Source organism: Nilaparvata lugens, chromosome 6 (assembly GCF_014356525.2).
Source record: "Nilaparvata lugens isolate BPH chromosome 6, ASM1435652v1, whole genome shotgun sequence".
NCBI classification, from domain to species: Eukaryota; Metazoa; Arthropoda; class Insecta; order Hemiptera; family Delphacidae; genus Nilaparvata; species Nilaparvata lugens.
In genome coordinates, this window is record NC_052509.1 from 48684969 (window position 1) to 48701250 (window position 16282).

At 31.9% G+C, this 16282-nt stretch overlaps 1 protein-coding gene across 1 annotated transcript in view; it reads left to right on the forward strand.

Annotated features, from left to right (window-relative positions):
• The window catches only part of LOC111047126 (F-actin-monooxygenase Mical), a 118065-nt gene that overhangs the window by 80970 nt on the left and 20813 nt on the right, over positions 1-16282 (forward strand). Inside the window, exons 14-22 of the mRNA XM_039431476.1 lie at positions 80-343; positions 2249-2390; positions 2673-2803; positions 3269-3481; positions 4151-4310; positions 5057-5229; positions 6156-6352; positions 9272-9450; positions 10283-11220. Of these exons, the coding sequence (XP_039287410.1) occupies positions 80-343; positions 2249-2390; positions 2673-2803; positions 3269-3481; positions 4151-4310; positions 5057-5229; positions 6156-6352; positions 9272-9450; positions 10283-11220 (2397 nt within the window). The remainder of the gene's footprint in view (positions 1-79; positions 344-2248; positions 2391-2672; positions 2804-3268; positions 3482-4150; positions 4311-5056; positions 5230-6155; positions 6353-9271; positions 9451-10282; positions 11221-16282) is intronic.

Genomic DNA, 16282 nt, shown 5'->3' on the forward strand with positions numbered 1-16282 from the left:
CTCAGAACCTTTCAAGTTTGCTTCCTAGCTTCGATGAATTGTTTGTAAGATAAAAGAGTGGGTTGGCAATGGATGTCAGGTTAAAGAAGACTACGAGGAGCGTCAGCAGGTGCGCGACGAGATAGAGCGCAACCGCAAAGACCGAATGATGCGACGCATGTACCTGCGTCACCTGGCCAACCAGCAGTTCGTGAAGAGCATGCAGATGCTGCAGTCGAACCGACGTGGCAGCGAGGACGCGACGCCTTTCGAAGACTACTCACTCTTTGTCTACCGGCAGACGGCACCCGACTTCAAGGACCGAGTCAAGGAGCTCGAACTCAAGATGAATCCCTTTCAGGCCGTAAGCACCGTGGCGCACTCAAACTCACCCGCTTTCTCCATTTCCGTCGTCGACTAACCGTCGCTTTCATAACCGCCCCCGAGTTTACTGGAACGTTTTGTTGCTAATCAAATCAACTGGTCTCTATTTGTTCATTTATCTAGAATCCATCCATGTGTTTGTTTCAAAAGTTTGTTTAATCAACTTGTCATTGGATTCTTTGTACTCTTATACATTTATCTAGTTTCCATCCATGTGTTTGCTTTATTGTTTTAAAAGTTTGAATAATATTAACGTCTTCCAACCGATATATTCGATACTGGAATCAAGTTTTGTATCGCTTATAAAACCAATTGTCTAAATATTCTTGTACTTATTTATAGAGTTGTTTTGAAATGCATGTTACACTTTCCAACATCAAGTTATATAATTATTTTTACCTATTATACCTCTCATTCATTCGATAAAACAGTCCGTAATTAATATGACATTACACAAAAAGCTCAAGTTATACAAGATTAAAATTTCAAATACTGTTAGTAAATGAGGAAATCTTTCAATGATCGACTCGAAGAGGAAAACAAAATGTGAGAATTAGTATTTGAATCAAGTTGGTTTGTGTTTCTACTGGAAATAAAATGTGTAAATGGTTCTATGTACTGCTTTCATTTTAACAATGTGTGTTTTATAGATCTTTTTGTCATATATTTCAAATATTCAAATATTTGACTCCTCAATGCACAGAGTTGAGTTGTCATACACATTATAATATTACTGGAATTAAGTTTGTAGCGTGAATATTGATGTTGTGGAACTTTTCCATAACTGAAGAGACTTGAAATGTTGTCAAAAATCCACTTTATTTAAATAAAAATTAATATTTTACAGGAGCATGCTTTCGTGTGTGCTCACACATCATCAGCGTGTGAGCACACACGAAAGCATGCTCCTGTAAAATATAAATTTTTATTTAAATAAAGTGGATTTTTGACATTTCAAGTCTCTTCAATTAATATTACTGGAAATAAACCCGATTAGAGTCACCTATTCATCGATAAGTATTTTCTCTTGCACACTGAAAAAATAAAAACCAATGCACACCACAAATATTCTGTTTTCTGTGAAGTTTGAGTTTGGTTGTGTTAAGATGATGGCTGGAAATTATCCATTAATATACTTTTGTCGATATGCTAATTCAATGTTGTACTAACATTTTCAGTGTTTTGATTTAATTCATTTTGTTGTGATTATTTTTTATGATTTCATTTTGTTCCATTGGTTCGCTGTATATTATTTTATTGGCTGATATATCTCGCTTTTCTATTACCGTTCCTTATTGCCTTCAGAATAAGCTTTTTACAGAAATTATATGTGTTGGAGTAATAAATGAATATATCATTTTATAAGAATTATGAAGTAAAAGGTAACTAAACTAAAAATACCAGTGACTAAAGAAGCATAATGAAAATCAAACTGTGTATTATTATTTATTGTATTTTAATCTTGAAAGAAGTCTTAAGGATTCTCAGGAAGAAATATTTTTAGGATTAGATATATTCAATTTGATATATTGTACATAAAGCAGAATGTGAAAGGATAGTTTCTTGTTCTATGGTAAGAAAATTAAATTAATAAATTTATTCTTATTTCTCCAAATACTTGAACATCAAAATAATTGATAGTTACTTCTTCTAACATTGGTCGTTTAAGTAAAGATGAGATTAGATCAAATTAAAGTAACTGACAAAATGAATAAACTGGATTTTTTTACATATATTATTACGTCTTCTATATTTGTAACAGATTTACAAAATACCATGTCTTTGAAAGTTTTAACTGTTTTCAAAAGATTTCACGTATTTCACGGTGAATATAATCAACATATCAATAAGATAATCTGTTATAATGTCAATTCAATTATTGCAGGAGAGAGAAGCGAAATTATTGGCAGAAATAAAACGCGGTGCTCCAGATCAAGATTTCTCTGGACGAATAAAAAATATCGAGGCCAAACTGAAAGGAGGAGCAATATCTGATAAGAAGCCAAAGGATCTTCTTAGAGCAATAGGTAACTTCATTTACCATTGTACTTTGTTGTACTATCTTTCTGCAGATAGTTTGTATTCTGCTTAAATGTTTAATAGGCCTAATCAATTTTGGTAAATCACAAATCAATATTATTTATTGAAAGGTTTAGGATTTTTCCTTTACAGAAATTGAAGGCTCAAGTTGATGTTCAATTAATATGTTCTGCTAGATCTGGCAATTCAATTGATATCAATGATTGAAAATCTCTTACCGTAAAACACTTTTGTAGTTAATAAGCTCATGTTTTACTTCTTCCTTACAGGTAAAATTGAAAAGACTGATTGGAATGTAAGAGAAATTGAAAAGAAAATAGAAGAAAATAAAATGGGCCGTGGCCATAAATCTCGCCAAGAGAAAGTTCCGAAATGGAGCCGTGAACAATTTGATGAAAAGGCAAGTTTCTCATTGTTATCCTCCTACATCTTGAGATTGTGAAAGAATTGAATTACTGTAAATTATACAATATATTCTTACAGTACATGATTGTACACATTCGGTATTACTTTAAGTTACTGTACATTTGTTTAATATCTGATAATTGTCTGAAGTTTGTGATTCAATAACTAGGTAACTCGAATACAGCAGCTACTATAGTTTTCATTTCTAAAAGTATATATATTATATTTTTCATATCAATAAAACAATATAAAAAAATCGTAAAACACCCTTTATTAAAAAAAATAAAATACAAATAATTTAATTAAAAAGTAGCCCATGTGAATTAAGTGTTTTCATATAAATTTTTTGTAGTTATTAGACAATCAAATTTAAATTGCTTTGACAAATTTTCATCCTATTGCGGTGGCATCTGAATATATTTATATTATTATTGGTTCGATGTTATTCATTTTTCTTCAGTTTTCTGCTGTGGAGCGTAAACTGAGAGCGCGTTCGAACGATGCAGGCAATCATAACAAGTACAGCGACATCGATAAAAACTTGAAACGCATTGAACAGAAAATTAGAGACGGATCAGTGCTCGAACAGGGAAGGAATAAGGTCACTGCAATGGCGGCTCAGCTTGCCATCAAAAACCAGCCCGAACAAGAGAAACCTCCTCTACAGAAATCGGTCAGCTCAAACTATTATTTCGTACTTTTTCACTGTGCTTCTAGGATAACAAATTTTTCATTCATAATATTGTACAATATTATTTTTTGTGTGTATTAGATTGATATGACATCTTCGTATACATTACAGGCTACCAGAGTTGAGTTGTTTGGAGGGACGTGACAAATCAAATCGGGAGCATCAAATCAAAACAAATTTTATTGACAAAAACAAAATATTTTCAACTTACAGTATTCATGAAAAATATAATAACATATTGCAAAAGTATTTGAGTAAGCTTAGAAATTGAGAAAAGTTTCTAGTACAATAAAAGTACTAATTGCAGGATTAATGATGAATAATTCTCGTGCAAGAGAGAGCACAGCATACGTTGAAATATGTGAATGGTTGCTATGGAAACAGAGCGTGCTTTGCTAGGAACGCTCTTGAGAATCCTTCATAAAAATAATCCAGAGTTTTCTGAAATACGAGGTGCAGCTATAAAAAAGCAATACTTTCCTTACCTATGGTAATAGGGCAAAGAAAGTAAATAACTAGTCTGTCTAGTCTGAAAATGTTTCTTGAAAGGTTTAAATTATTAAAAATATACACAAATTTTATTACTTATTTTTCTGTTTTATTATTGTGGAATTTTCAGTAATTTTTGTACTGTATTTGTAATTTTTGCAGAATTCTAAAGCCGCTCTGGCACTTGTAGCTCAGGGAGGCTCTGAGATGTGTCATTTCTGCAATAAGCGTGTTTATCTGATGGAACGTCTCAGTGCTGAGGGCCGATTCTTCCATAGAGGCTGTTTCCGTTGCGAATATTGTTCTACAACTCTACGACTTGGTAGGTTTCTCCAGAATTACAACTTTTATTCCAATGGAAATATGAAATCATTTATGAATTTACTTGCTTGCTCCTTGAAATTACACACAGAAAGTGGATTTAATATTCATATTTTAAAAATGTATTATGATTTGGAAATAAAAACACAATATGTTGTTTTTATATTTCTACTTATGTGAGAAAAGAGGAGTCAAAATTACTCAATTATGGAAAAAACTTTAACATCTCACATAAGAGTGTTCAATACAGCATCATTTGATTATCACTGAAACTATCAAATCGAAAATAGAAATCGATGATTTCGGAGACACTCAAAGTAGAGAGTAGCTGCTCGTTGCAGCACACAAACCTTTGGTTTTGTTAGCAATGCCTGTGATGTTATTTTGAGAAAAATAAATGTATTTCTCATATAAATGTTAACAAATAGTAGGTCACGTGAATGGGGCTTCTGTTTTGATAATTGTATTGTATTAAGACAAATAGATAATTTTACATTTATTTTAAATTTTATTATTTGTCACTAATCTAGCATTATTATCCTTCAAGCTTTAATAGTGAGGACATATTTTACTTTATTACATATTGTAATTTCAATTTATCTATTCCATATTAATATAAATTTGCTATTAAAGTACTCATACATATCACTTCCAAATATAGAAAATTGTATCTCCACTTGTACATACTTTTGTTTTCTACAAATCAGTCTATTTTTCATTGAATAATGCACTTTATGCTTTTTTCAGGGAGCTACGCGTTTGATAGAGATGGGAAATTCGGCAGCAAATTCTTTTGCACTTACCATTTCGGACTGCAAGGCACTCAAATGATGAGGGCTAGCAGGAAAAGTGAAGAGCACAGGAGAGCTCTTGGCAAAGAAAATAAACCAAAGACTCCGGAAACACCAAAAATTTCAAAGGTAGCCGATGGTTTCTTTCCTTCTAGTATTCGAGTCTAGTATACCATCAATACTATTTAATTCTTTAAATACTCAGTCTTGTAGACTTATCCATTTGTGCTGATCCTGTTTCAAGGATGCCTAAATACAGAAAGCAATTGATGTTACCAAACTGTGTTACGCTACTCAAGAAACATGAGCAGTTGCTATTGTTGTTTATCATTCGACAAAGCCAGATCGTAATTGTGTTTTGACAATGTAGAAATATAATTAATTAACAAAATATTCAATCTCCACCTTGAAAATTCATTATTGAAAAATAAGAATTATTGAAAATAATTCCTATTGAAAATTCATCATTGAAAAATAAATTTCCTTGACGATGTGATATACCCGTATCAGCTATTCTGTATAGGCAAGGCATAGAATCGGCAACGCTGTTTACCGATTTCTCTCCACTGTCATTATAACGTGGCCTCACTTTAGTAACCAGTCACTCAAGACTCAAGAGCAACCCAAGTTCGGATCGCGTAACTATTATACCAGGTTCTTTTATATATTACCTAGCTGTTGCCGATAGCCTAGTTATTACCCAGGTGCTTTTTGTATGTACCTAGCCTTATGATTGATCTCGTTTGTCACAACCCATCAAATAACAATAATTGAATGAATTTTTTTTTCTTTTATTCACTTGATAGTACAGTTCTTAGAAAACATTAAATTTCTTAAGATTTAGCTGTTTAAATTTGTCATAATCAACATGAATTTGTCAATTGATGTGATGGACTGTGCTTTGTTGTGGTTGCAGAGAGACCACTTTCACTTTTAATTCACTTTTATTCACTTCATATTACAGTTTTCAGAAAACAAAACTTAGTTGAAATCAAGCTGTTTGAATTTGTTATAAATTAATTAATGTGATGGACTGTGCTTTTTTGTGGTTGCAGAGAGACGACGTGGATCTGAATAGAGGCGAAACGCCGGAACGAGTGGAGTTCGAAAATCTGAGCGGTGGAGAGGAGCTGGGAGAAGGAGAGAGGGGCGGAGGCAGAGGAGTGAGTGAGATGGACGAGGACGAATGGACTGACCGCAACTTTGGTGCCTCAGCCGCTGAGGGGTCCAGCGATGAACTGTCCGACCTCAGGTTAGTCCAACTCCCAATAAAACATTCCACAAGTATTGGTGTTTCACATTCCACATTGGTATAAACATTCCACAAGTATTGATATTTCACATTCCACATTGGTATAAACATTCCACAAGTATTGGAATTTCACATTCCACATTGGTATAAACATTCCACAAGTATTTATATTTCACATTCCACATTGGTATAAACATTCCACAAGTATTGGTATTTCACATTCCACATTGGTATTTCACATTCCACAAGTGAAAAGATTGAATGGATTAAAGGAAAGGAAAATTGTCCAGTACGCAGATAAGTTGTCAATATCTATTATTCAATTGATTTTAGAATTGGCAATGTCTTTTTTTCGTAGAATTGACAATAAAAAGAATGTTTCTTTGAAAATGTATTTTTTCGTAGAATTGTTTTTTCAGTTAAATAGATGTATAAACAAGGTCTCATCAAAGCTTAGAATATAGCAATTCATTTGTGGAGTTGATAATTGATAATATTTATTTAATTCCTTCACAATTTTTACTTTCAAGTTTGAAAAATTCTGCACTATATTGGCGCTATAGAATATAGAACTTTCTGAATATAGTATAGATTTCATGAACATTCTCTTAACCAAACAAGCTACGCATGCCAATTTCTGGATACTCTCGCCAAAAAATTGCATCAAACCCTCTTGGAACTTTTCATTAAGAGTTGATGAGATCAACCTCTATTCTACCTTTACTTAATATTCTACTCCATTCTAAAAACATTAAGTATTCGAAGTTATAGTTTGCAGTTTGCGGTTTGTTGTCAAAGCTGGTCACTTTTCTATAAGGAATGCATTTGTCCAGTTCATGCTGTTCACACTGAACGACTAGCCCATAATTCATTCCCAATACTGGAAGTGGAAAGGTTTTTCTACTTGTTAAGTAACGTATCATTATCATTTATCTCCTCAACGTATTGATTATTAATCATTTTTTAAAATTAGATTTTAAGAAACTTTTTAATTGTAGCAATGACTATACACAAATCTTATTATATTCGTTGGAAACTACTCAGTCATTTGTATGTCTTCTGTTAGCATTAGAAGCCCTGGTGAAATATTCTTCTTTTAGCTCTGTTATAGAAAATACGTAGAAGTAAAGCATAATATTTTACCTTGGTAGATGAGTATTCCTTGAGTGTCTGACAAAAATCAAGGTCTCATTTAAACATTGAAGAATCATCACAGTTCCACAAAACTAGATGTATCATTATATGTATCTTAGGAGTGACATACTTTGTTCCTTGTTAAACTTGTATATTGTTCCCATTATTGAAATTCACAAAATGTTATCTATCGAAATCCACCATAAGAACCAATGCTTTGTTTCTTCCAGATGCCGTCAGTTGGAATCACTGAAAAAGCTTATTAGAGTATTGATCTAATTATGAAAATAGTCCATTCAATATGATGTTATAGTACTAGATAGGTTTGAGTTGGATCTGCCCCTGTATTAGCACTGAGTCAAATAAGTGATCTCTGAAAAAACTATGAGTATGTTTGAATTTTATTTTGAATGGCTTACAAATCGCAAATAATGCCATCGCTAACTGCAATCATGCAATCATCATGTCATCGATGCAACTGAAATATAGAATGGGTACACTCTAGTACAATAACTTTCAATTTCCCTATAAACAATCCATATACTCTTTAATATTATATTGTACAATATTCTCAAGACAAGCTTGAAAAATACACTAATTGTCAACAAAAATTTTTTATAGTTTTATATAATATTATTTTAATTTGTAGAAGTTACTTTTCTAAACTAAGAGTAGCTAATTAATGTATTCTATTTTCAGAGTTCATGTTTGAACAGCATGATTTAACCATTTACATCTGAATTTATTAAAGTCTAGTTAACTTGCCCCCGTTTTGTGTGTTGTATATTTGTGATAATGTGCGTTAAAAATCTATGTCCGTCCACATTTTAATCGTTTGGTGCTTCTCTCTAGTCCTTGTCTTGTGTTTTTAATTTCAAGAATTTTGAATTTTTATGAAAATTCCTTTAGTTGAATCGGATAAGTAACATTTTGTAAAACACTTTGATGGTGTGGAATCTGTCCATAATTGTGGAAATTATTAGATGGTCAACCCTAATTTATTAAGTATTTCAATACATACTGTATGTAGAAGTGGAACCTCGATATAGAACTTTCCCCGTTTTAGTACATTTTTCTGCAGTCCCTAGAAACGTCTATATAGCACATAAGTCCGTATTCTATAGTACACCCTGATTTAGTACAGGCCTCATAATATTACATCTTTTAACCAGTCCCATGAGGTTTAGGCCTAATAAATCGAAGTTCCACTGTAGGCTACTATAATTTTGAGGAATAACCAATTATGATTACAGAATATTACAGGCTTATTACAGTACTGTAAACTGTAATAGGTATATTGAAAATCGATTCTCCTTCAACACAGATTTTTTTAGTAAAAAATCTGTATATCTGTATAAGATTTTTAGTAAAAATCTTCTATATATTTATCTTGGTAGGATAAAACCATAGAGAAAGCATATACAAGTAGATATCTCATAGGATTGGGTACGCCTGTGCCTGATTTGACTTGAGTCAACTAGTTGTCCATATTTTTCTTTTAGTTGAAGCTAGAGTAGTGCAGTTCAACACATACATATTTCAAGCGATTGTTCAAGAATTGCCACTGAGTCGCTAACAGATAGCACTAAAAATCGGTTCAAAATTTATAATAAATTATACATTTTTTTGTATTTTTATTATTTAGTAGCTTTTATTTATAAATTCAAACAAACTTTCTATTCCTGTATGCTTGTATTTTATGGTAGATCTTACTTGTGAGGTATTGATTCAAGTGATGGATTTGTTGGTAGCCTATTGATGTATGCGTTTGAATGATGATTGCAGTGAGTCGGAGAACGATGACGATGATGCAGAGGCAGACTTTGCTGAGGCGCTGACGGCGGATGAGAAGTTTCGCCTGGAGGAGACGTTCCGGTTGGCTGAGAACTGGACACGCCGACATCGGGGCGACGACTCTGATGACTCACGGCGAAACTTCAGCTATCAGGAATTCGACAGTGATGGTCTGTATTCGTCGTTTGTAGATCCTGTATAGTAACTTATGCATTAACAATAATTTACAAAAAATAAGCTTGTTCAACATAGTAAATTAGCTATAAAAATATAGTTTACTGAAATTAATCATTGAAAAATGATCACAAATAAAAATCACAACTTTCAACATATATCACTGTTCAAGAATATTCATTTATTGACCACATACATCACATTTATGGGACATTTCATTTCTCTTGCATCATAATGCAATGATGACGATCTATTAGAAACATATCTTCACAACTGTATAGCAACACATTCGTTGCAAATTCGCACATTCGATACGTTTGTATAGCGGTATATTTCGTTGAAGTTCCGTACAAAAATGAGGGTTTAGTTCAATTTTAAAGTATTTAATTTTTCCAAGTTGTGGATATACAAGAGCAATTCTTCTTCATTTGAATTATAGTTTTTAGTACTATTATGAATTTGATCCAGTTTTAACTGAGATTCCGTTTGAACTGGCATTGTGCAAAAGGCACTAAATCAGTCTAATAGATGTAAAAAATACTTCAATTTGTATTTGATAATCAAATTATAATTATTATTCGATTTTACTCTCAATCAGTCAAATAGATATAAAAAATATTCAAATTAGGGAATGAAAGTATTAATGTTTTCTACTAGAGTTTTGAGTAGGCCTACTCTTAATATATTGTATTTTTTCTACCTAGCAGAGCAGAACTGTATTTTGTGAAGCAGGGCTTTATGGTATGTAGGTTAATTGTTTTTCTGCTAGCTGCAGTATGCTTCCCAAAACTCTACTAATTTTTATTTGATTTTAATTTTTGTTAATAGATGATGATGATTCAGACACTGCAACCGAGGGAGAAGAGGATATAAGAGCGAGAGAGATGCGGAAGAAGGAGTTCGAACATCACGCGCCAAATAGTCCAGGCACCGATTCCGGATCGGACACTGAGGTGAATAAAAACAAAACTGATTTTCGGGGTAGTGGTGATGGTGATAGTGATAATAATGATAATTCAGAAACGTTTACTCCTAGATATCAACTCAACGAAGTAGATTCTCAAATTAAAAATGATGGATTATTTTCTAAAAGTAAACAAGCAGAGAAAGTAGTCAGCCGAGGGAAGAAAAATATGGAAAATGGGTCAAAGTGGAGGGAGGTTGAAAATGGCAATGATTTCAATAATGGGAAAAATCCAATTACTGACTCATTCGAGCACAGTATTGACGTTTTAAATCACAGGTTACAAAATGATATGATCATTGGAACTAAATCTGAGTTGAGTCCGGAAGCAGATAAAAAATATCTTGATAACAAAGTGAAAAGAGATAGGTTCTTCAATAATGAAGAGTGTAGGAGTGAAGAAAAACAAAACAATTTGAAAAATACGAGGATATCTCCAGATGATACAGTCATTGTCAAATCTAAGGTTCCGGTACCTCCGGTGAGATTGAAATCTCCTCTGGCGAGAAAAAGCTCTAATGATCAGTCAGTTGCTGATTGTGAAGTGGGTTCTAAACCAACTCCAATAAGACCCGAGCGGCGACTTTCTATTAAACGCCAACTCTCGAATGGTTCACAATCTGCTCTAGCCACTGAAAGAATCGACAAATGTGTGGATGACGAACCCAAGTCTCAGCCACCGAAAGATCCAAAGGAAGTCTCAGCAAAGCTCCAACGACAACTAACAACCATTTTAAACGATGAAAGCAAACTTGAAAAGCTCACTAACAACAAAAAATTGCGTAACAAAAAAGAGTGTTCTGTAATGTAAGAATTAAAGCTGTGGCATTGTATGATGCTGTGTTTGAATTCAAATTATATCCAGGCCCTTTCTATTTCCATGTTATCAAGTGAAGTTTCTAATGAATTCTATTTCTTCAAAATTTGAAATTTATGACGAATATCAGATTCCACTCTCTGTTAAATGAATCATTTTATCTGCTCTACTTTAGGATTTTGATTGCAATTCTGAAAATAGTATGCATGTTATTATTCGATCCTCTTTCTTAGAGCTTGTCTTTGATAAAAATGAACATGGTTTTCATTCGAATAAAATCTATTGAACGATCAAAATCGAATAAGATGAAACAACTGATTTACTCCTGACATAAAACAATGCAACAAAACCATGATGATAATTATCATTTGAAGCCCAAATCGCACGATAAAAGTTATTAAAGTATCAGGCTCAAATAGATGACTATAAATTTCTATTTGTATCAGAATGAAGTAAGTAATAGATTAAGGAAATAACTATAATATTGTAGTGTAAAATTAAAAGTTTTAAAAAATTTAGTTCAGAACTTGATCATAAAGATGTTTGAGGGTATTGATCACTCATTAGCAGAAGTGAAATTATTTTTAAAATATGTTTTAAATGTTTATTGAGGTTACTGTAATTTAATACTTGCAATACGTTGCAAGAGGTAAGAAAAATACTTAAATTTATATTCTTCCATGACCTATATGCAACCAATTGAAAAAAAAAGAATTCCCAACTGTAGTATTAATAGTTTATTTCTAATTTTCTCATATTTATATTCAAAACCATAATTTTGCAATGAGCATTCTTATTTTGCATTGAACATTATATTATCGAATCATGTAGCTGCTACTTCACCTTCAATGAGCAGTTTCCAAAGTTCTTAGCCTGAATGAATGTACTCTCTTCAAACTCTGGTGTCGACCACAATATTAGAATCCGTATCTAAGAAAAGAACAAATAAAATTAACAGGTACAAAATATTTATTTTCGTTATTTTTCTGTGACTAATTGAACATATATATTTATGTTCTCGATTCAGTGTACTAATACAAAATTGTGTGTTGTACTTGAATAGCGATTATTAACCATGAATGACGATTTCGATTGATTTTCAAATTAACATTGTTTTCTACAAACAGTAGCACAGAATACTATTTCAAACTCGTTAAGACCTTTGAAGATTTGAAAATTATATTATTGAGATCAATTTAGAAAATACCAACTAATAATTCCCCTTACAGTTTTTCATCGGTGGACTGATTGGTAATCAACGATTAAAATCAAAATCTATCACAAAGAACTTTTAAACAGATAACAAACGTTTGTCACAATATATTTCATTTTCAAATTAACCATCTTGAACCATTTATTGAATGTCAGAGACAAAATCTACACTAGTTCAGTGAATTATCAAAACTACTAATAATTCACGGTTCTCTGAATAACAAAACTCAGTTCTGATTTTTTCATATAAAAAATTGTTCATATAATATGATGTGGAGCAACAACAATTATATAACTTGAAGATTTATCAACTGTTGAAAATATACGGTTTCAAGAATTAAATAAAAAATATAAAGTTTTGAAACATAAAATGAGACACTGAAGCTGATCGGAAACTTTTACGAATGTAATACTGGAATTATGCACGACACACAGTTGATAACATTTAAAAATTTTTACATTTGTTTAATTAGTATCTAAAATATTTGCTGATTCTAATTTTGTATTTTTGTTCTTCAGTAGTGTCTGGTATTAGAATTGCAAAATTATGGTTTTCCATATTTACATTTCGACTTGAATCCAATTTTTCAAGCGTTTGACCCACGAGTTTTTTATCTTATGAATATTGCTTCGATATAGTTTCAATAGATTCTAACCAAAATCCTGAAGATGTTATTTGCTATTTTGCTATTTGAACCTTTGTTCCACCCTCTTTCAATTCTTCTCAACGGGTTATTACCTCACATTAAAACTCTTATTTCAAATCCCATCTGAGCACACCTTAGAGGAAATATCTTCCTATTTGAATATCATATAGAAATGTTTATGTGGCCAGTCTCTTTCTTTGTGATTTGTGTTATTATAAATACCATTCTTTGTTTACTAAAACCTGTCCAGCTTCGCTTAATTTTAATGTGCAATTGCTTACTCTCTAATATTCCTATAATTGGCTCTGTCCATGATGTTTTTTGTTTTGCACTGCTTCTTGTTTAGCTTACATTTTTTTAATTTATTGTGTCTCATTGGAAAACTTTTATACGAAACAAATTTTTATTACATTTAAATAATAAATATAAAATCAACAACTTTATAAATGTTTCATATCTTGTATATTTTTCATAAAAAGTTCTAGTTTATACTTCGTTCAGTAAATTTTTATCACATGTAATGAATGATAAATTTCAATTCCTATTTATTTAATAAATTATTGTGGAAATAATAGGTTTGATTTCATCCCCTATCCTTCTCGATTTGAGAATTCATTAAGTTTTGGTTGAATATTATCAAAAAATTAATATTTCAATATAATTCAATATTGATGAATCATAGAAAACGATTGATTGTCATGAATCTCTTAGGTTTGATAGTTTTCAAAAATTAAGCAATAAGCTTATCATTGTGCTTATAATATAAGCTTATTATCGTAAGCTTAATAATCATTGTGCTTGATAATATAAAGGCTTCAGTGATTTTCAAACCACTCTTCTATGATTTGCAGGTTGCCTCAGATGAAGAGTACTCAGAGTCGGAAAATGACGAAGTTAAGTTATTTTCAATGAAAAATTGTAGCAAACTGACAGCACCAAGCAAATTTCTGAAGTCTACTCTTCTAAAAATTATTTCAAGTTCTGTTTTTAGGCGATTTTTCTCAAGAAATGAGTAAACCTTAACAGTATCTTCAAGCAAGGTATCTGGGAAATCCTTATTGAAATGTTCAAATTTTTGTGAGTCCAATAAACAGATTGCTGAATAGAATGTTGTGAATGAGAACCGGGTTTTGATTTGAGTGGTGATGATGTCACAGGTTTCCTTGGCAGCCACTGTTCTACTGAGGTAGGTGTCCTCTTCGCGCCTTGAACGTTTGGGCACACTTCCTGCACAGTCTGCTACCATCTCCATCAAATCATTCATTTTAGTTCTTTCCTCTTCAACAGCTTTGATAAAATGTTCAACATTTGATTTGATTTTCATAGCATCTGTCTTAACTGTTTGCAGCTGATTATATAAAATGTCAACATGAGGCATTAGCCTGTGAAAAACCGAGAGCCAAAAATGAATCTATTATCTTTGAGAAGACGAGCAATAGCACCTGCTTTTATAATACTAGAAGGTTGTTTTGATGTGGATTGAATCTCCTCCATACACTCGATTAGCTCTTCTCTATATTCAAAAACTGTATTCACAGTTCTACTTTTAAAATTCCACCTTGTTGCTGACGCCCTAGGTACACGTTTGCCGACTACTCTGTCTAAAACATCTATTCTTTGAGGAGAATTTGAAAAAAAAAATAGTAATATCACTCAAATCTGAGAAAAAAATTCTTACATCTTGATTTTGACTCGCTGCTTGTGCTACAATTAAATTGAGTTGATGTGCATAGCAATGCACAAAAAAGCATGCTTATAGGTTTGTTGCACAATTGTCTGCACACCAGCATGTTGTCCACTCATCACATTCGCACCATCATAACTTTGAGAAATGAGTTTTTCTGGAATTGTTATGACAGTATCCAAACTTGAAAAAATACATTTTGCAATCGATTGTGAATCATGACCCTCAGGATTATCGAACTTCCAAAATCTCTCTACTGGTTGACCATTTGATAAAATATACCGAAAAACTAAAACTAACTGAAATGCAGACAAAATGTCAGTTGTCTCATCTGCTATTAGAGAAACATATTGAGCATTCTTATTTGCATTGAACATTATATTATCGAATCATGTAGCTGCTACTTCACCTTCAATGAGCAGTTTCCAAAGTTCTTAGCCTGAATGAATGTACTCTCTTCAAACTCTGGTGTCGACCACAATATTAGAATCCGTATCTAAGAAAAGAACAAATAAAATTAACAGGTACAAATATTTATTTTCGTTATTTTTCTGTGACTAATTGAACATATATATTTATGTTCTCGATTCAGTGTACTAATACAAAATTGTGTGTTGTACTTGAATAGCGATTATTAACCATGAATGACGATTTCGATTGATTTTCAAATTAACATTGTTTTCTACAAACAGTAGCACAGAATACTATTTCAAACTCGTTAAGACCTTTGAAGATTTGAAAATTATATTATTGAGATCAATTTAGAAAATACCAACTAATAATTCCCCTTACAGTTTTTCATCGGTGGACTGATTGGTAATCAACGATTAAAATCAAAATCTATCACAAAGAACTTTTAAACAGATAACAAACGTTTGTCACAATATATTTCATTTTCAAATTAACCATCTTGAACCATTTATTGAATGTCAGAGACAAAATCTACACTAGTTCAGTGAATTATCAAAACTACTAATAATTCACGGTTCTCTGAATAACAAAACTCAGTTCTGATTTTTCATATAAAAAATTGTTCATATAATATGATGTGGAGCAACAACAATTATATAACTTGAAGATTTATCAACTGTTGAAAATATACGGTTTCAAGAATTAAATAAAAAATATAAAGTTTTGAAACATAAAATGAGACACTGAAGCTGATCGGAAACTTTTACGAATGTAATACTGGAATTATGCACGACACACAGTTGATAACATTTAAAAATTTTTACATTTGTTTAATTAGTATCTAAAATATTTGCTGATTCTAATTTTGTATTTTTGTTCTTCAGTAGTGTCTGGTATTAGAATTGCAAAATTATGGTTTTCCATATTTACATTTCGACTTGAATCCAATTTTTCAAGCGTTTGACCCACGAGTTTTTATCTTATGAATATTGCTTCGATATAGTTTCAATAGATTCTAACCAAAATCCTGAAGATGTTATTTGCTATTTTGCTATTTGAACCTTTGTTCCACCCTCTTTCAATTTTTCTCAAC